The sequence below is a fragment of the Panthera tigris genome, chromosome E1 (assembly GCF_018350195.1).
Source record: "Panthera tigris isolate Pti1 chromosome E1, P.tigris_Pti1_mat1.1, whole genome shotgun sequence".
NCBI classification, from domain to species: domain Eukaryota; kingdom Metazoa; phylum Chordata; class Mammalia; order Carnivora; family Felidae; genus Panthera; species Panthera tigris.
Genome location: NC_056673.1, coordinates 38,451,505 through 38,473,446, shown reverse-complemented (window position 1 = coordinate 38,473,446; position 21,942 = coordinate 38,451,505). Strand labels below are relative to the sequence as shown.

General features: G+C 45.6%; 1 protein-coding gene across 2 annotated transcripts in view; it reads left to right on the top strand.

The window, feature by feature from the left end:
- The window catches only part of IKZF3 (IKAROS family zinc finger 3), a 90,650-nt gene extending 76,189 nt beyond the window's left edge, over nucleotides 1-14,461 (top strand). For both annotated transcript variants that reach the window (XM_015539151.2, XM_042965696.1), the window contains one exon: nucleotides 10,850-14,461. In XM_015539151.2, the coding sequence (XP_015394637.1) occupies nucleotides 10,850-11,553 (704 nt within the window). In that variant the 3' untranslated portion in view covers nucleotides 11,554-14,461. The remainder of the gene's footprint in view (nucleotides 1-10,849) is intronic.
- Nucleotides 14,462-21,942: the final 7,481 nt, after the last annotated feature.

Genomic DNA, 21,942 nt, shown 5'->3' with positions numbered 1-21,942 from the left:
TCACACGAAAATAGACCTCCCTCAACACCAGTAAAATTTTAGAGGACTGTCATTCTGTTTTTCCAAAGCTACTTGCTGCTATTGATTTCTCACTACAGTTCTTTTGTGCTTAATCTTCCCAATAGCTTTTACAGATATTACGTACCTACCTGGTTTTTAAATCTGGTTAAATTTTATTATGGTCTAGGTCATTTTTTTACAGGCAGATATTTTATGTGAATTATAGAGATTTATTGAAAGAACTAATGTGTTTCAAAATTACCTAGCTTTGTATTTATGCTTATTTAGGTACTTATGCCTTCTTTATTTTATTTTGATTAGCTGAGAAGTTTTTGTATCCTCTTTTAATCACTTTAAGAATTGTGTCAGACTAAAGTTGGTGCATTTCAGTTTAGAAAGACACATTCCCCCCCCCCCAACCCCCATTACCATTTCCCCCCTCCCTGGTGAGAAATGTCAAGGGGCATGCAGTGACATCCATGTGGAGTTTAGGAGCAGTGGATCAATTGTGATTCCACGGCGCAATCTTAAGACATTGCTCATATATCTTTTGAGCTTGACTCCTGTGAAGAAGTTCTGACTGGAGTCAGAACAAAGGGAGAGTATAGTTGTTATTCTATGAGTGTAATTTACCTTGTAATTTATTTTGGGGAAAGTTTTGACTCTAGAAATGGCCGTACTTGATGTGGAGAGGGACATGGAGAGAAATGGGCAAGGAAAAAAATGTGAAGTGATGCAATTTCAATCCAATTATAGTCAATGTGTTTTGGTCTAAGAGAACTAAAATATGAGAGAAGGTGCTTAGTATAGCTGCCGTATAGCAATAGTTGAGCCAAAACCCTACTTAATATAATAAAAAATATAATAAAAGTTGCTTTGTTATCTTCATGGGTTTAAGAAAACACATTTCCTGTGTTCACTTCCATGCCACTCTACTTATTACATCAGGGATCTGTTCCATTTGTTACCCTTGTGACCAGAGGATTTCCACTCCTTCATTTCCAGACTCATGAGAGATGCTTGTAGGTGCTGATTTCTCTCATCTTCTGAACCATCATGTTCTCTCTATGCTGGCATCAGGAAACCCAGTAGAGTTAGCTCTTGATTTGAGCTGAGGCAGCAACTTCAAGGCCCTGAAAAACTGGGGGAAATTTTGCTTGGTAAATTGTGGTATGTAGTGCAGTAGGAAGAACACTGGATTTGAAGCCAAATCACCCAGGTTCCGATTCTAGCTCAGTCATTTCTTAACTCTGTGTGTTCAGACAAATCACATAACCTTTCTGGGCCTCTGTTTATTCATCTGTGAAATGAGGAGACTGAATAGGTGATGAAGTGATCGGGAAGGTCCCTCCCAGCTCTATCATTCTACAAGTCAGTGAGATGAATTAGCAAAGGCTGCAATTATGAATACCACTTTGTGTTTATAAACCCGTATGTGTAACTTCAGGTAACTGTTTTCTCAAGGCTGTACAGACAAGGTATTTATGTTATAAACCATATCAGATATTTTAGTTGTTTTTTTTTTTTTTTTAGGAAGGTGTGGTTAAATCTGAGAATCTATCAAACAGCTGCATTTGGCCAACATTCATATATCTTACTGAGGGCATTGCTACTTCTTTGGCTCTTTCATCAGGAAATGGGGATAGTGCTCCTGCCATATCCATGATGTTCTTGTTCCTAAGCCCTGTTCTAATCTTCTAGCATTAGCTTATATCTCTTCCTTTTAGAGATTATTTTTAAATAAAGGGTTTCCTTTATTTATTGAATCATTTAATGGAATCAACCTTTTTGATAGAAAACAGTAATATCGGGGAGAGAAAAGGAACATTTGACACTGCAGTGTATGAGATGAAGAGCTACAAAACATCGGGGCTAATATTTTCTCTCCTCTTCTCTTCTGTCTCCTGTATTTCCTCTCCAAGGCACCATTTTCTGAAAAGATTCAGCTGCCAGGGAAATGGCAAAGGGTAAAGTGTGAAGGAAGAATGAGTCACTCCCTTTAATCCTTGCTGACAGTTGCACAGCACTCAGACCAACCTTTGCTTCCCTGACCTCTTGAACTGTGAGGGTTAAGGTGAAGTTATACCATCAGGTCAGCCTGTTACTTTCCCAACAGGCTAGAGATAATCACCAGTAGGTAGCATCTTCCATCAATTAGAGATTAACTGAGGAAGAGGGACAGATTGGGTTAAGCTCGGGTGCATTTAGAAACACAAAGGAGGTACTTGGGTAGTTCAGTTGGTTAAGCGTCCGACTTCCGCTCAGGTCACGATCTCGCTGTCCGTGAGCTTGAGCCCCACATGAGGCTCTGTGCTGACAGCTCGGAGCCTGGAGCCTGCTTCAGATTCTGTGTCTCCCTCTCTCTCTGCCCCTCCCTTGCTCATGCTCTCTCTCTCTCTCTCTCTCTCTCTCTCAAAAATAGATAAACATTAAAAAAATTTTTTTAAAGGAAACACAAAGCATGCCTGTATTGAAGCATAGGAGTAAAATTAAATTGCCTACATAGGAGAAAAATAAAATAATTTCTTTCCTAATTCTCTAAGATGTTTTATTTCACTTTCCGTAAGATAGGACATAAATCAACACACATTCATTAGAAATCAGCATCTTTACATCATCAAAATAATTCTTAGTTGCTCTTTTCGAAGGACACGAAGGCCTCACTTTTAGCACCTAACCCTTTTAAGAGTTGTCCTTTCTCTGCATCTTATTCTCCTGTTATAAACTTGTTTGAATAGACTTCTAACTAGGCCATCTTCAAATACTTGGCTCAAAATAGAGGCCAGATTTCTCTCCTGGAGGGAGGAGGAAAATGACTACATTTCTGCATATTTCTTTTTCTGATTTTCATTCTTTCTCCAAAAACAGATGTGTTATTCCGACCAAAGTGGTTACCATAGCATCTCCTTATTATTTTTAATTTTATGTATTACTTTATTAAAGGAAGTTTTCATGTTGAAAAGAACATGAAAACAGATCTCACTCAGCCGCGGTAAACATTCTGGTGAGGTTTTGACACTTCAACAAACACCATCGATTCTCCTTGTGAAGTAACTAATGAGAAATTGTCTGCTTTGGTTAACAGAGCGACAGGAAGCAGTTTGAAAACTCGTTTCTAACAGCAAAAAGTATCTTCTCCCACCCCTTCCCAAAGGGCTGAAATCTATAATCCTGTAAACATTATAAAATCGTAGCATTTTAGGGCTTGAAGGGATATCAGGAACACGTAGCGAGTTCTTTCACCAGAGGAGGAAAAATTGGAGAGATGGCGAGATGCAACTAGCAGGTGACAGAGCAGGGTCAGGGCAAGGCCTAAAACATGCTGCAGTCCAAGGCCTTCCTTCCTTGGGAGGTTAACCGGAGCAGTGCATGTCATGTGTGCTACACCAGGGCTTTGGACAGTGGGGAGTGTAGTCATTGAAAGCTGGTGGAAGAAAAAGTCCCTGAAGAAGGGCAATCATTCTCCCTCGAGGGTGTGTTTTCTTGAGAAAAGAAGTCTTCCCCTGGTGACTCCATCAGGACTGATGACATCCAGTAGTACCTCTCACAGAGGACAAGGCTTCTGCAACAACAAAACAGTCTCCAGCTGTCACCCCCATGGGGGGTGCCACCCCCATCACTCTCTCTCTCTGTTTGCTCCCCTTCTTGCCTGTTCTGTGGCTCCCCACTGCTTTCCTCCTCCTGGAAGAAATGTTAGTCACTTTGGTCTCATTTAGATTGAGATCAGAGCCATCATCTCATCAGATATTCCATTTACCCTACTTACCTGCCCCCCTCCCTTTTTTTGACATGTACTTGCAGTAAGAGTAAGCGATAATACGCATGGGATATGGTATGAAGGTAGTGGCAAATACATTTCAGTGACTTGAAGAAACTTCAAAAGAAAACCTGAATATTTCACATCACCCCTCATGATGACTATAATAGTAGAAATGTGTTATTTTTCTAAAGTTCAAATCATCCCCCCCATCTTCAAAAAAACCTTTCAGTGGCTTCCCAATGGAATAAAATCTGAACCACCCAGGTGTTCTGAGCCTAGCACAATCTGTCTCCAAGTTACCTTTTCTCATTTTATCATTTCAGCCAAGTAATCTTTTAATTCAGCCACAGTGAACTACTTCCACTTCTGTGTAATACTTTCCCTCTTATATGTAATGGTTCTGTCCATGCTGTCTGTCTGGAATACCATCACTCACATCTGCCTTTAGAAGTACACATGGTCAGAGGGCGCCTGGGTGGCTCAGTTGGTTAAGCATCTGATTTTGGCCCAGGTCATGATCTCACAGTTTATGAGTTCAAGCCCCACATTGGGCTCTGTGCTGACAGCTCAGAGCCTGGAGCCTGCTTCGGATTCTGTGTCTCCCTCTCTCTCTACCCCTCCCCTGCTCACGCTCTGTGTCTCTCTGTCTCTCAATAATAAATAAATGTTAAAAATAAATAAATAAATAAATAAAAGAAGTACACATGGTCAGGAGGTGCCTGGGTGGTTCAATCGGTTAAGTTTCTGATTTTGGCTCAGGTCATGCATGATCTCTTGGTTCTTGAGATCAAGCCCCTCATTGGGCTTACTGTTGTCAGTGCTGAGTCTGCTTGGGATTTTCCCTCTGTCTGTCCCCCACTCTTGTACTCTCACTTGCGTGGTGCTCTCTCTCTCAAAATAAATAAATAAACAACAACAACAAAAAAGCACACACATCGTCTACATTCGCATAGTCTCCTGAGTCCTCTCTTTACTCTGTTCTCCCCCTGCACTCAAGGCAAGCTTAAACAGTTTGGTGATATATAGAACTGTCTTCACCACAATCACTGCCACCACCTCAGATAACAAGGAGACTTTAAAGAACAGAGGCGCCTGAGTGGCTCAATCAGTTAAGCATCTGACTTTGGCTCAGGTCATGATCTCTCAGTCCTTGAGTTTGAGCCTCACATCAGACTCTGTGCTGATAGCTCAGAGCCTGGAGCCTGCTTCAGATTCTGTGTCACCCTCTCTCTCTGCCCTTTCCCCACTTGTGCTCTGTCTCTGTCTCTGTCTCTCTCTCTCTCTCAAAAATAAATAAACATTTAAAAAAATTTTTTAAATAAAGAATAGATTAATATTTGTCTCACATTACATGACATATTTGAGAAGCTGTCCATATTATTCTCTTTACTCTCTTGACTACTGTATGCTTTGTATTAGGGGTACTGATTTGTAATGAAATTGCATAAATGCTACATTTCCTATTGGATTGCAATTATGTTTATATTCCTCAAAGCACGTAACATGGTGTGAGGCTAATAATAATAATAATAATAATAATAATAAATGATCTACCACTTATTAAGTGTTTACATTTGCCAGGCACTCTTTTAAGCACTTACAGATATCACAACAATTCTGTGCATCATAGATATTTCTTGAATGCACGTTGCTGGTCCATTTGGAATAAAGCACAGTTGCTGGTCCACTGCTTCTGGGAACCACCCCAGCAGAGAATCTGAAGTCACTGTCCATGGTGGGATTGTGCAGCCATGGGCAAGGTAGCATCCAGGAAACAGCAGTTAATGCTCATGGACAGATATATTTAGGCCCTTAGATTGCATCCTAGTTCTCCATTTACTGACTAACCGACCTTAGCAAATTAACCTGTTTGTAGGTTAGGTTCTTCATCTGACTAAGAGACGCTAATTCACCTTAGGCAAATGAGACAATATACAAAAAGTACCTAGGACAGCACTGGGTATATAGTAAGGGCTCAATAAATAGTAGCTATTCCTTTTAGTATTATATATAAGGCACAGTGCTAGGTAGTGTGAAGTATAAAACCCAGAAGTAGGGGTGCCTGGGTGGATCAGTCGGTTAAGCGTCCGACTTCGGCTCAGGTCATGATCTCACGGTTCATGGATTCAAGCCCGCGTCGGGCTCTGTGCTGACAGCTCGGAGCCTGGAGCCTGCTTCAGATTCTGTGTCTTCCTCTCTCTCTGCCCCTCCCCTGCTCATACTCTGTCTCTCTCTGTCTCAAAAATAAATAAAAATATTTAAAAAAAAATAAAAAAAAAACCCAGAAGTAAACAGATTAGGGTGGTGGGTATTGCTTGGCCCCAAAGGCAGAGGTCTCAGCCGTGTGCTCAGCTAAGGTCCCTTTTAGCTCTAGGCTGTGATTCTGTCTGTACTTTCAAGTTGGCACTTAGAAGCCAACAACATATGCCCTCACCACATCGCAGCAATTCAGGTCAGGCAGTTGCTCAGTTTAGAGTTACCAAAGCCTAGATGGTAGGGATTGAGGGATTGACACCTTTAAAAGGAAACACGGGTAAGTAATGGCCCAACCAGGCAGCCTTGGTTCCTAAACTCAGAACTTGTTGCTGCCATTTGTACTTTCATCAGAAGGAAACCTCTAATTCAGCCTGAAGCTGCTATCATTAATCATTCAAAGGTGTGGTACGATTTTGACTACAAGCTGGACTAGAGGCTCCGTGCAGGTTTGGGAGAAGTTACACTCTTGTGGTTTGACTAACCTTTTTTATGAGTATGTTACTAAAGAAACGTGAGCTGTTGGCTTTTCAATTACTGTAGCTTACCCCTTCTGAGTTTCATACACATTGAGTCATCGTGTCTACAGGTGACTGATAATCATCTGCACTACTCAAGTTACCGTAACTCAGAGATGAGGGGATCTGATGATTGTAGGTTGCGTGCACGTGAAGATCTGAGGCTCTCCCATCTTCACAATGAACAATGGTCTGTGTTAACCACAGAACTCAGTCACATATTTCCACTCATCCAAGGGTTTATTTCCCTCTTACTGTTTTGCCTCTTACAACTTTAGCACTCAGCTGTTTTCTGACATGTGCTGCAGGTGGTATAGACTCTGAAACCGTAGGCCTAGTTCAGTAAAGCGAACTCTTGGGAGAAAGGATAAAAGCAGAGTTTATGATGTGCCTACCCCACCCCGGAAACTTTCTGGAACCTCTCTGTTAGGTGAAAAGATAAAAAGGTTCTCACAGACCCCTGGTATCTGGGGAGTTGAGTAGAACCAGCCACACTGGAAAATCATCGATGACCTTGAAAAGGCCAGGAAACCAAAGTTCATCATTTCTGTGTCACGTTCAGGAGCATGAATATTTGTGACCTTAGCTGGCTTTCATGTTCTCAGCCTCATTCTTTCAAACAGCTTTGATCAAAGATATATTCAATCTGGAAGCTGAAAATAAGAACCGCTGATGACTTTGGCAAAGGTCTACTTTTCTGTTGCTTTTTGTTGAGTTGCCAAAGCAGGGTGTTTTTCTTTGCATATTTTTTCTCTCAGGTATTTGTCTAGAAACTATCATGTTGGCCTTAAGGTAGTGGGGATGCAGGACAAATCCATCTGATTCCATTAGATCTTCTAGCTGCTCTTTCTGGCTCCCATTTCTCACTGTTCTGGTCTATCTTACACTTTGCTGTTCCATTAATATCCTGAAAATAAAATTTTGACCCAAGCCTCCCTTGCTCAAGGGCATGTGGCAGTTTGTTCTTTGTTCAAATCCAAATCCAATTTCAGAATGCCCATCGTTTGGTTTCACCATGTGTTATCTTTTTTCAGTATCTCCCCAAATGTGGAATGCAAAATGCCAGGAGGCCCATGGGGCAAGAAAATTATTTTGTTTTTTAGTTCTCTCTCAATCTTCTTGATTATACCAAAGGAAAAAGGTTTAGACTTAATTTGATGTTAGATTTCATTAATACTAATCTCACACTTGGCAATCTCTGTTTTTAGCAGAGAGAGGGGATCTTTGTTTCCAAGTAGTCACAGTATCTGATCAAAACTTAAGTAAATTGCTCTATTTCATTGTCTTTATTTTTCATAACTACCTTCTATTTGCGGTAAGTGATTCTGGTTTTCCATTTGTGTTAGTAATATAAAGTTTACTTAAAAAGCAAACTTGCGGGGTGCCTGGGTGGCTCCATCAGTTAAGTGTCAGACTTAGGCTCAGGCCATGATCTCACGGTTCGTGTTTTTGAGCCCTGCGTTGCGTTCTGTACTGATAGCTCAGATAGCTGGAGCCTGCTTTGGATTCTGTGTCTCTGTCTCTCTGCCCCTCGCCTGCTTCTCTCTCTTTCTCTCTCTTTCTCTCTCTTTCTCTCTCTCTCAAAAGGTAAATAAACATAGGGGTGCCTGGGTGGCTCAGTCAGTTGAGTGTCCAACTTCGGCTCAGGTCATGATCTCGCGGTTCGTGGGTTCAAGCCCTGCGTCAGGCTCTGTGCTGACAGCTCGGAGCCTGGAGCCTACTTAGGATTCTGTGTCCCCCTCTCTCTCCACCCCACCCCACCCCTGCTTGTGCTCTGTCTCTGTCTTTCAAAAATGAATAAACATTAAAAAAAAAAAAAAAAGGTAAATAAACATTAAAAAAAGAAAGAAAGAAGAAGCAAACTCAGGGCACCCAGGTGACTTGGTCAGTTAGACATTCAACTCTTGATTTCGGCTTGGGTCATTATCTCAGGTTCATGAGATAGAACCCCACATCAGGCTCCATGCTTCTAGAGCAGAGCCTGCTTGGGATTCTCTCTCTCTCTCTCTCTCTCTCTCTCTCTCTCTGCCCCTCCCCCACTGGCACACGGGCACACACACTCTCCCTTTCAAAATAAATAAACATTTTTTAAAAGAAAATTCATTTTAGCAAAAAAAAAAACACAAAAAACAAAAAAACAGAGAAAGAAAAGGCAAGCTGATTCCAACAAAACAAAAAATCCTAACATTTACCAAGTGCTTTCTATGTACTAGGCATTTTTCTAAGCACTTCCCAGTGACCCTGGGTGGCAGATACAATTATTATCCCCATTATACATGAGGACATGGAGCCATAGACATGTTAAGTAACTTGCCCAAGGTCACACAATGGGTAACTGATGAGCCAGCATCAGATCCAGTCTCATCTGGCCCTATTGCCCAGGCACTCAACCACCACACCACCCTGAGGTGCCAGTATTGCAGAACGTGAGGGAATAAGTGAAGTTTCAGAAATGCTGTATTTCATTCTTCCTGAAGGAGAGCTACAGCCATACTCTCTTACTCTTCCCTGCTTGTGTCCTGTGTAGTCCCACTTCTCTGCCTTCTGTCATGCTCCTCCCTCAATTAGGATGTCTCATCAACCTCTCTGAAAAGCTACGTCATACCAGTTCATCAAGACCCTTCTCAAAATCTGGGTTTTCCAAGAAAGCTTTCGCTGCCCCAGGTACTCTTGAATGTTTTTCATTCCCTTAACACTTAAATATACAATTTCTACCAGACTGCCTTACCCTTGCCTTATAATTCTTTTTACAGAAGACATGTACTCCCCTACTTAACTGCCTTAAGCATGGCATTTAGAATAAAATCAAAGACCTCCATAGAGCAGAGCTGTCCTTTCATGACTTCTAACATTTATTTTTCTCTGCTTCCATGCATACAGGTCTTGTTTCTCTCCCACTAGTTTGGAGACAGCTCAAAAACAGAAACCAGTTCTTCCAATTCTTATGTTTTCTTGAATTCTTTCACTATTGGACCCTTTACTGTATGGCAGGGACAAGCTTTGGAACCATAACATGCCTAGGGAATGTTACGGAAGAGAGGATCTGGTTCAGCATATCCCCCCAGAATCTAGTGTCTACAAAATAAAAAAGCAGCAGCAATACCTTAGCCTCACTTTCAGTGCTTGACACATCCACCCGTTCTCTCTTCCCTCTACCAGCCACTCACCACTGAGCACATCTGCCATCACTGCAGACCCTGCTCCTGCCTTCCCTGTGGCCAGAGAGCCTCTATTTTCTAACACACAACACCCACACCCCAAAGGTGGCTAAACTCTGTTTTCAGAATTTCTCAGCAGTTTGACAGGAGCAGTAGGACAGGGTGACCACAAATACATTTTTCAGTTAAGTGTGAGATAGGTCCTAATGATCACCTGTGTATCAATGATACATTTTTTTTTCAAACAAAAGCATGACATACTTTATGAAAGGAATAAAGACTGTGATCTTTCATCAAGAAAGCTTTTCTAAAACTTTCTACATTTGAAGTTCATTTACTTAAATCTCAGTCTGGTGACAATTTGTTTGGGGAGTGGTAAGTTGGAGGTTTGGGGGCTACTTTTTCTGCCCCTGTAGCTATTTAAAAAACTGCAGAGGCTAGTTGCTGAGCATCCCCGCTGTTTGCAGCGCTTCCGTTCCCCTGGCTCTCTAGTATTACAAGCAAAATAAGAGTTTGGGAATTGATTGGGTTGAGAGTCCAGGAACAGTAGAAGTGCCATGCTCCTGCACAGTGGTAGCTCCCCAGCCTCCCGTGAACCCTGCCCCAGTGTCCTCTTGCTTCTTTTTCTCTCCTTTTCTCCAGTGTCCCCTCTGATGTGAGCAGTGGAAACAGTTCACGTTGTAGCCTCAACTTAATGACATCTCTGACACTCCCTTTTGTCTGCCTGCTTAATTTATTTTGACTGTCCAAACATGTACTGTCAGCCACTGTCCCTTGAGACTTCAGCACCCATTGGAGCCATTCTGCCTGGGCTGGGTGTTCTTTTTTTTTTTTTTTTTTAATGTTTATTTATTTTTGAGAGAGAGAGACGAGCGTGAGTGGGGGAGGAGCAGAGAGAGGAGACACAGTATCTAAAGTAAGGTCCAGGCTCTGAGCTGTGAGCACAGAGCCTGATGCAGGGCTTGAACCCACAAATCGTGAGATCATGACCTGCCAAAGTCAGACGCTTAACTAACTGAGCCGCCCAGGCGCCCTAGGGCTGGGTGTTCTTGAGCAGGTGGCACATCCTTCCTCCCTTTTCAAGGACTCTGGAGAATCATTTTACAAACTCTCTGCCCGTGTGTTCTTCCTCTTGTAATTATTTCTTTCACTTGTTCTAGGTGAGAAGCGCCACTGTTTTGATGTCAACTATAATCCCGGCTATATGTACGAGAAAGAGAGTGAGATGATACAGACCCGGATGATGGACCAAGCCATCAATAATGCCATCAGCTATCTCGGTGCAGAAGCCCTGCGCCCCTTAGTCCAGACGCCACCTGCTCCCACCTCTGAGATGGTTCCAGTTATCAGCAGCATGTATCCCATAGCCCTCACCCGTGCGGAGATGCCAAATGGTGCCCCCCAGGACCTGGAAAAGAAGAATATACACCTGCCAGAGAAGAGCCTGCCTTCTGAAAGAGGCCTCTCCCCCAACAATAGTGGCCATGACTCCACAGACACTGATAGCAACCATGAAGAACGCCAGAATCACATCTACCAGCAAAATCACATGGTCCCTCCCCGGGTCCGCAATGGGATGCCACTTCTGAAGGAAATCCCCCGCTCTTATGAACTCCTCAAGCCCCCACCCATCTGTCCAAGAGACTCCATCAAAGTGATCAACAAAGAAGGGGAGGTGATGGATGTGTATCGATGTGACCACTGTCGAGTCCTCTTCCTGGATTATGTGATGTTCACTATTCACATGGGTTGCCATGGCTTTCGTGACCCTTTTGAGTGTAACATGTGTGGATATCGAAGCCATGATCGGTATGAGTTCTCATCTCACATAGCCAGAGGAGAGCACAGAGCCATGCTGAAGTGAACATCTGGTCTCCAAGATGATTTACGCCTGAGCATTCAACATAATTTGTAAAAACCGATACCCCACCTAACGAATTATTCTCCAAACTCATTTCCAAACTCCCTTCCATACCATTTTTAGTGTCCAAAGAGTCATGTTCACATGGGCAACAGGGAAATGCTGTCTTCGTTCAGAAATTGTTTGCAGATAATATCGTGTTATCATTTTTGTTAAACCTTTGTTTTCTCATTAGGGACTTGAATTTTTATGATATTTAAAAGCCAGTGAAGTATTTGGTCATTATCTTTTGCAGCAATGGAACAAGCAGTCCTTGGAGTTTGTTGCCATTCAAAAGAATCCCCCAGTTGTGCTGCAAGAGACATTCTTTCTGAGATACATAGATACATCAGCCATATGTGGAAAAGCATTTTGGTCATCTGCCTAGGTCCACGAAGAAGAAGAGCTCACCAGCTAACCTGGCTCGGAAGCCATGCCCTTCTGTACTTAACACAGGCTGAAAGTCTAGGATATAGTCTCCTCATCCCAAATTATACTATAATGGTAAGGAAAAGAACAGTCATAAAACAAGTATCTGTTACCAGTAACTGAAGACTGAAGTCTCTAGGCAGCAGACCCATTTCTTAGCACACAAGGGGAAAAAAATCAAGTCATCCAATGATACTTCTGCTTCTACCCTTTAACCTTCCCATCATCAATTAAAAGTTGCTTTGGTTTAAACCAGTCATGAATAGGAGAAATTCTATATCAGAAGAACGGATGGCTTTAAACATAGACCATCATTGAAACTCCAGGAAGTTGTCGGCTTTGGACGATGGCATCCATTTCCTATGATCAAGACTGGCAGAACTGGGCTCTGAGGGGGAAATGGTTCAGAAGCACCATGGGGCAGTGAGGGGGATGGGTAGTTACCTAAAAGTTCTTGGTCTCCTTCATGGAGCATTAGTGTACAGACACTTACCAATGATTTCTTTTTTTGACAAAAAACCACCAAAGAATCCAAAATGAGTGACTTAGTCTCCCCCTCCCCACAGGAGAGGAATCAGGGACAGATGTCATGTGTGTTGTTTGGGTCTTTGACGAGCTTCCTGATGGGGTGAGGAGGGGGCAACTCTGCTGACAGGTTCTCCTTGATCAAGCAGGGTGGGTTTCTCTCTCCATTTTAAGTGGAGCTGCTGTATGCCACGAAAACTCCTGAAAGATCTTGATTCTGCACATGTATCGGTCAGCTTTGTCATCTGTTATGGGAAATATGCTATCAAGGGAAAGTTCAGGGATAATTGTAAAATTAGTATTGCAATAGGGGTCACGAAATCTGTTTGTGAATTCCATATTGGCTGCTAATTAGCTGTATGACTTTGGGCAAATCACTTAACTCTTAAAACTAAGTTTCTTCAACCATAAAGTAACGGTTGGGTTTATACATTCTCTAAGGTCCCTTCCAGCTTTAAATGTATGCGATTATGCTGTAACCACAGTTACTTTTTAGACCTCTTAATGCATGGGTATTAAGCAAAAGAGTATGTATATGAATATCTATTTCACATTGCTTTGGTGTGAAAATGGTAGTGTTGTTAAATTTTTCCTTTAACCACTGAGTTGTGAATGTGAAGAGGATGGTGGGGAGGAACAAAAAACAGGAAGGTATTTTGATCTTGCCCCAAAGTATATACACAAAGTGGCACCTGCATCTGCTTGCCAAAGCCTTTTTTTTCTCTCTCTCTCCTTTTTAAGAACTGGTGTTAGCGAAAATAAATTCTGCTTCCAGGGACAACTTCATGGAGCCTAGTTACACATTAAGAGTCAGCTTTGTGCACCTTTCTACCAGAGCCAGGAGTCCCCAATTCCTGGTAGATTAGTGTTTTATGTATCTGCCTTGATATTTCGAAAGGGCTTAGGCATTAGACTTCAACTCAACTAATTTATGTGCTGCCAGTAATTAAAATGTTCCACCTCAGACTGCACAAATGGCTTATCCTTCTTTGTAGCATGGCGTCTGTCTCAGGAAAAAAAAAAAGACTTTGTGAAATTCCATGGTAACAGTCCCAACATGTCTGAGATTTCAGCTAAAAGACTAGACGTATTTCAGTGCGTAGTCTTCACTATGTTTCCGTAATCCTAGACCCCAAGCTACGCCAGGTTGCTTACACCCGTTGTGGCCGAGGAGCTGCTTATTATACTCTTGAAATGCCGCACATCCTGTTGGCTCTTCAGGGGACAAAAGAAAGAATATTTGGAAGCAAGAATTAGTAGGAGAGAAAGCTTGGGAAAGCGGGCATTTCCACCAGATTAGTGGGAAAGTCCTTCTGCAGAAGCCAACTCTTGCACCTTAAGAGTGAAAGAGGCCCATCCCACTAACCTAGGGACTTTTGTGTAGATATGACCCTCATTTTCCCTGTGACTAATAGATTTTCTAAATGATTTCTATTCTTCTGAGGTCAGTCTTCTGAGTGGGGTGGCCACTCAGAAATGCTACTTTCACTGTAGCATTCTGGGCCTAGATTGGGACACACCGAGTCCAGAGAAAATTTGCATGTACAAACTGCATATTCTTAAATCTTAAAGTCGAACCAGTTAATATGTAGTAGTGGTTGTCACCACACAGGTGAATATTTCCTTCTGTAGGCACTCCTTATACCAATTAATGTCTCTGCCCACCGCTTGCTGGTAAAGAGGGTAAAGGAGAATCTTAGCAAGATTGCTTAGTGAGAAGGGCAGAATCAGGATTCACGTTCAACCATGTTGGACAGTGAGATCTCCTTTCCCAGCCAGAGTCCCTCTGAACATGAACGTTGTGGGTCTTCGCTCATCTTCATTTCCCACCACACACCCAGGAGGCCACAATCTGAGGAAGAGCCAACCCCATGGAAAGTTCCCTTGCAGCCAAGGTGACAGAATTGGGGTGAGGCGGAAAAGGAAGAGAACTGGCTCTCCAGATGTTCCTTACCACCACTTGAATCATTGCACAGGTATTTCCTAAGGACATAGAACTAAACAGAAGTATCTCCCCCATTACCCTCCACCACCATCACCAAGGACAAAAAGACATTAATAAATCTATCAGTCTTGGGGCACCTGAGTGGCTCAGTCAATTGAGCATCCAACCCTCGGTTTCGGCTCAGGTCATGGTCTTGCAGTTTGTGAGTTCAAGCCCCGCATCAGGCTCCACACTGACAGCCTGCTTGGGATCTTTCTCTCCCTCTCTCTGCCCCTCCCATGCTCATTCTCTCCGTCTCTCTTGAAATAAATAAATAAACTTAAATTTTTTTTTAAATAAATAAATCTACCAGTCTTTAGATTCTTTAAGTCATTCTCCCCAAAAGATATTTGCCTTGACACAGATAAGCTAACTAATCTCATGCCTTGTTACCTATTTTGAGCTGTTCCTGACTCAGCTTCTGATTTTGTCAGTGACAAAATTTCTCACCTTTCAAATGCAGTGCTTAACATTTGCTAGGCCCATACTCATAGTGGTGGCCCAGATATAATATGACCTCAGATTTCTTTTGCAAAGAAAAAGGTCTGAAAACACAGAATTTTGCTTAGTTGAAACACTGTGTTACGAACAAATCTCACACTGACGTGAAGTTTTTCCTAGTAGTCTCTGTATCACTATTCTTATTCTCCTCCTCTGCTTTTTCCCCTCTGATAAATGTGAGGTTTAATGTGTTTTAAGGGAAAAAGCAATACTGCTGATAAATATCCCAGCACAGGCACAGTAAGACCGTAATGGAAATGTTAAATGCTTAGAGTCCTAACTTTAAAATGTACCCCACAGAGAACAGGTCTGTTGGTCTCCAGTGGAGATTTGGAAACTCCAGGCCCCTCAACATTTGAATCCTCAGAGATAGCCAACCTCTTTCACAAGGGCTTGGAATTGAGATTTATGAGCTCAAGAAGAGAAAGAAAGGGGAGTGATAAAAATTTTGCCCTAGGAAGTAGCATCCAGTTGTGCAGAAGAGATATACGGCGATACTTCTCCTTTAAAGAATTGGGAGCTAATTTTTTAGGTTCAGACAGTACAGTTCAGAGAACTCTCTATAAGCAGAGTTCAGAAAAGCAGAATGGAATTGAGACTTCAGTGCCTGTGAAGAAGACAATTTTGGCCTGAAACCAAAGGCTAGAACTGGGCCACTCTAGGAAAAGGATGCTGTTCTCTAAAGATAAAGGACTGACTGGTTCTGCAAATAATCAGTGAACCCAGGGCTGGGCACTGCCTCTAAAGACCGTGGACTCAGAAGAGCCTGGAAAAGAAGTGTAGGCTTTAGACTTGTGTGAGCTCAGAATACAAGACTGTAGCTCCATTCACCCCAACTGTAGATAGTGTGTACCCCACCATGCCATCAACATGATAAACAGGTCTTTGCACTTTGAAAAAGTTGAATGCAAGTTTCCTCCAAATATTACAAGAGTGGACTGCTGAATATTCATATTGATTGAGCTGTTCTTTGAAAACGGAATGTTAATGTTTTGATTAAAAAATGTAAGGACAGAATATCTACCTCCCAAGGATGTTATGAAGTTTTATGTAATTTTGTTTATGGGGTGATGTTACTGTTTTTTTTGGGGGGGGGATTATGTTGGATACTTACAAATTTTCCACTACGTGTACTGTATGTGGATTTAAAGACATGGAGATATTCCAAGGCCATACTAGGACCACAGTTCAGTCATTCAGTAGTCAGTGGAGGCATGTGATCTCTAGCACAGTCTCCTTCATGTTATTTTAATTCATAAGAGTAAAGAATATGCTGAATATTAAAACCAATATGAGTTAACCACATGCTACAGACACTTCACGGCACTGCAGCCAGGAAAGTAGAATGGCTTTGCTCCCTCCCTGTCTCATGAGCTCTTGACTATTAACTCCCCAAGTAACTTAGAGTTTCCTCAAATGCTCCTCACTATCCATCTCCCTATCGACCCTACTCTAGAAAGCCTGGAGAGCAGTCCCATAATGTAACCCCCCTTCTCCCAAGCCTGTGCCACACCTCTGTGGGGCCTAGCTTCAGATTCTGAAGCTGCTTTTCTTCTTCCTCTCATAAAAAGACTGAGAACAAACATTTTAACATAGTAAGAAAATGGAGCAGCCTTGAAAATGATCCCATTGTCAGTGACTCATTTATACAAGGACTTTTCCAGGTTAGCAGACAAAAACCCTTGTTGGTGGGCCTGCTTCTGTGGGTTCACAGAAACCAAATTACTGTGGGTTGCAAAGAATTAGCAGGTCATTTGAAAAGCAGACATCCCTTCACCCAGACTGTGGTTTTGCATGCTCAGGTTCTCAGTCTATGAGCTTTGGTGAGGGATCATTTTGGCTACTGGAAAAACCATAGGTTATTTTTAATTTCTGGTTGCCAAAGCCACCACACGTGTGGTCTGTGGATGACCCTTGTCTGCAGAATGACAGGGGAAGAAGGGAACCTGGTTTGGGGGTTCAAAGTGGCCTTCCCCCCAGGAGGAAGGGAGGGAGCCCTTGCTGAGTGGTTTCGACACGGCCTGTGCTCATAGCATTCTCTCTGGGTTTCTCAGAAATGCCCTCCCTGCCCAGCAGTGACCTTCTCTCTTAACTTCTCTCAAGTTTTACCCAGAGTCCAACTATTTTAGAGCATCGTAAGGTGCCCTATTCCTCTGTAACGACTGTTTAAAGAAAGTCAGCTTCTGAAATGTAGCAATGCTAACCTTGCCAGAACCATAATGAGTGCATCACATAAAAAAAAAAAAAAAAAAAAAACACAAAAAAAAAAACGAACAAACAAACAAAAAAAACCTGCTGATAGTTTTCAAGATTTCTATATCATGTTTGATTTTTACACTGAAAAATAAAAAAATATATACTGGTGTGTTTAAAATTAGTCATTGTGCATGCCTATCATTTATAGCTGTCAGAAAATGGAAGGACTTAATTCTGCCTCTAGGACTGTTTTCTTAATTTAGTCCCTGTGGCTATTTCTTAAGTCTAAGTACCAAGGTGAATGAAATTATCACTGAAATAAGACATCTACTCTGATGCCTTCCTGAGCCTGCCATTGGCATCCTGTTGCTGGCCCCCATACCCCTATACTGGGGTTCTCATTCCACCAGCCCTTAGTTCACTAAGGGGACCCAAGGAAGTTGGGGCCTGGATTTGGCTGGCTCAACACTGCAGTGTCTCCCAGTGCCAAGACACTGCTCTGCCCTTGTTCCCAGCATGGGTTCTTTCTAGAAGATAGGCAAGCCCTGGCTTTTTCACTGCTAGGGTCTCAGAAACATCCACCTCAGGAAGTTCAAGTGAAGTCACTAACTCAGCCACACTTACTTTTTTTAAGGTTTTATTTATTTTTTTAAGTCTTATTTATTATTTTCAGAGAGAGAGAGAGAGAGAGAATCCCAAGCAGGCTCCACACTGTCAGCACAGAGCCTGACTCAGGGCTTGAACCCACGAACCATGAGCTCATGACCTGAGCCCAAATCAAGAGTCCAATTCTTAACCAACTAAGCCACCCAGGTGCCCTAAGATTTTATTTTTAAGTAATCCCTACACCCAACATGGGGCTCAAACTTACAACCCCAAGATCAAGAGTCTCATGTTCCCCCGACTGAGTCAGCCAGGCGCCCCAGCTGCATTTAAAAATAGTCTTAAGAGGGGCGCCTGGGTGGCTCAGTCGGTTAAGTGTCCGACTTCAGCTCAGGTCGTGATCTCACGGTCCGTGGGTTCAAGCCCCACGTCGGGCTCTGTGCTGACAGCTCAGAACCTGGAGCCTGCTTCTGATTCTGTGTCTCCCTCTCTCTCTGACCCTCCCCCCATTCATGCTCTGTCTCTCTCTGTCTCAAAAATAAATTTTAAAAAATTAAAAAAAAATAGTCTTAAGATACTTGGAGGCCCAAACCTAAGGTGCTGGGGAGAAAGTCCTAGGAGAATGGCACAGACATTTTTCAGCTTTCACCTGGTCTTGATATCTTCTGGTCTCTCTCAGAAAATATCAGAAAAGAGACTGGGAGGTCATCTGGTGTTCTGCTCAACCTCTTCCAAAACGCCTTCCTTTTCCCCTCCTCTGTGAGAGAGGCAGAAAGAAGCCATTTCTGAAATTTAGGATCAGCAAAGGTGGGGCCAGGTTGGGGGCAGCTTCCTCTGTCTCTACGCTCAGCACCATCTCCTTCCCTACAGCACCAGACTGCTGGAAGATCTCCAGCAGGTTTTGCACTCTCAGCACTAAGGGAAGGGAGAGAGGAATTGTGTCACAGCCCGCCTTTGTATTATTACATTAAGTACTTTGAAAAGTGGCCTCTGGGTAACTGAGTGGTATGTGGCCTTTTCCTCCCCACTGCCTTCCCAAAGCGAGCAGCTCAGAGAGAAAGGGAGACCAGGAGACCCCATCCCATTTGCCAGTGAGCAGTGGAGAGAGCTGTGAGGCTGGCTGGTGCTGGGCTTGGGGCTGGATTGGCTTCCAGCCTAAGGACAGTGTCCTTTCCTAATTCTTGGAACTGATGTGACACTTTAGAGGGTGGTAGGCCTGGCAGAGGAGGCCACCCCACACCTGCACCTGCCTCCTTCCCCTCCCCCATCCCTCAACACAACCAGGCCATTCACACTGCCTGCGGTGCCCAAACTTCCACCTGCAGGCAACTGCCATCCAAGGGCAGGCAAGGGCACAAGGACCTGTGTCTCTCCCCTCGCCTCTCATTCCCTAGCACCCAAAGTTTGAGCAAAAGTGGAGATGAGATCTCTGGGAAGGCCGGGAATGGTGAGGGATGGTGGAGGAGCACATTGGGCCCAGGACACAAATTCTGGCTGCAGAGCATTCCCGGTCAGACAGTTGTTTGCATAAAAGCCAAAAGCCACTGCACCTGGGGTGGGAGGCCCTCTGGGGAGGTACTCCCTGGCTTGGGGGAGAGGGGGAAGGAAGGTGTCATGGAAAGTCCCTGAAGGACACGGGGCGTTAAATTTGCTGCGGTTTTGTTTTTAACTCTGTCTTGACCTGTGAAGTAGGCAGCTGCCTCCCTTCCCCCCAAATAACAGACCTTCCCCCAGAATAACACGAACATACCCAAGGAAAGAGCACTGCAGTGGAAAGTATGGAGGTTAGAGGGCCTGTGGGTGATGTAAACTGCCCCCCTTCCCCAGGACTGGTGGGGCAGGAAGCCCAGAGCAGTCTTTTCCCATCACCTCGCCTCCCCCCACCCCCACCCCCCCAGGCCCCCTGGCCCAGAAGAGCTGCCTAGTCAAATAAACCACAGCCCTGGGGGTGGCTGGTGGGAACTAGGGGCGGGCAGATGCCACCTCTTCCCCAGCCTTGTCCTTCCACCAGGTCACTCCCCATCCCACCCCCACTGGAATTTGTCTCTCTGCCTCCCTGTCACTCACAGAGCCTACCACCCTCCCTAGACTCCTGGATGAGGGGGGTGAAGGGGGAAACAGAGTCAATGAATAGAGCAAAGCTCTGAAATGTCAGTAAAGCAAATGGCAGCCTGGTGCAGACTCCAGCTGAGTACTTGGACTCCTGCGGTCCAACCCCAGCTCTGCCACTCTCTGGGTGAACCTGGGCATTTTGCTTTCCCTCTCTGGGCCTTCATTTTTCCCTGGAACTGAATCTCTGAAGTTCCTTCCAGCTGAGACCGAGTCTGGCCTCAGCCCCATTGTTCTGGCCAGGCCCTTCCTCTAACTCGAGAAACAAGAGGAAAGAAAGGGGGTACCGTGCCCTCTTCCTTTTCTCCCCACCACACCTCAGGTATTCACAGGGAGGTTCGGCGCTGGAGCTAGGGTTATGGCGGCCTATGATTTTCCCAAACGATCACTTTCTAAACCATTCTATGAAATTCCAATCCTGGCCCACAGGAGTGTGGGGGACGAGGAGGTGACAGTGGAGTTGTAGCCTCTGAATATGGGCACCGAGGCTGGGTCTGAACTCCCGGTCCCGTCCTCTCTCAGTTTCTCTTAATTCTGTGTGGACTCCACACCAGATTCCCGGGTTGGGGGTGCCCAGGTGAGGAAAGCGAAGGCCAGGCGGAGGGGGAAGAGGTGCCGTGCGGCTCGAGGTGGGAGCTGAGGGGGGTGTGAGGGGAGGGGCAGCTGCACTTCTGAGAAACAGCTCCGGCGTCTCAGCAGCCCGCAGCCTAACCCCCTGCCTGCGGCTTCACAGCTCGCTCCTCCTGCCGCCCACGCCGCTCGGGGCCTCTCCGGGGGTCGGCAGCCCCCGCGGAGGCGGCGGCTGCTGGGGAGGAGCCGCAGCTCCGGAGACAGCGGAGTGGAACCCATGGCGTGGGGGTGGAAAATGCAGGGAGGCACGGGGCGCGTGACACCCCGGGAGTAAAAAGTCATCCCTCCCCCGGGGTCCCGAGCGCCAGCCCTCGGCACGCCTGTGTGTCCCCCCTCCACCCCCACCCCAGATGCTCTTCCATCACACCGGGGTAGGATCCAGAAGTGAAACTGCTCGGGGTCACAGCCCAGCGCCGCCGCTGCGCCCCGCCCCGCCCTTCCGGGCACTGCAGCCCGGCAGGATCTCCCAGCTCTCGGGCGACTGCCGCGGAGGAAACTGGGGGAGGGGGAGGGGAAGTGCCCCGCGGGGCAGTCTGCAGAGCGCGGCCTTCTCTCCCGGGGGTGCCCGAGCGTAACCACGAGTAGGAACCTCGAGAGGCGCGGACTTGAACAGCGCGAGCGGAGCGGCGGCGCCTGCACTCCCCGCCACGGCCGCTGGGTGTCACTGCCGCCGCGCGGCTGAGCGGCTCGGGCGCCGTCGGAAGGCGGGGGCGCGGGTCCCAGGGAGCGGGAGCGCTGGGCCCGCCGCGCCCCGGAGGTCCTGCCTGGCCTTGGCCGCGGAGGCCCCGCGAGGCTTGGCTGCGACGCTCAGACCTCCCTCCACGCCTGGCGTCCTGAGGCCCCCACGCAGCCCACCAACTCGCAGCGAAGAACAAACTAACCCCGGGCCCCGCGACGGATGGGCCCACTGCTGTGGCGCCACGCGAGCCTCCTCCAGGGGTTCCAGAGACCGAGGAGCGTACTCAGCGGCCCCGAAGCGCGCCCCCTGGCGAAGCGGGCCGGCCTTTCCCCGCGACCGCAGCTCCCCGACTGCTCGACGCCCTCCAGCCCAGCAACCACGCGCAGGCCGCGTCGTTGGGGGCGGGGGTGGGGAGGGGGGGCGAAGAGAAGGGAGCCAAAGGGCAGGCGGCGGGTCCAGATCACCTTCCTCCTGTGCTGCGGTGCCAGAGCGACTGCTGGATTCTCACTCTGACTCCTGCCTCGTCCGACTCAGGCCTCGCCTTACTCGTGCAGCGGCCCCTCCGCACCCCCCAGCTCATCCCTTAGAAGTGTGGGACGCGGTGGCTCAGCTTGGAAGTAGAGAACCAAAAGGTGGGAACCCGTATCGGGACTGATGGGTGTTAAGAGGGCTGGGAGAAAGGAGATCCCCTGGAATC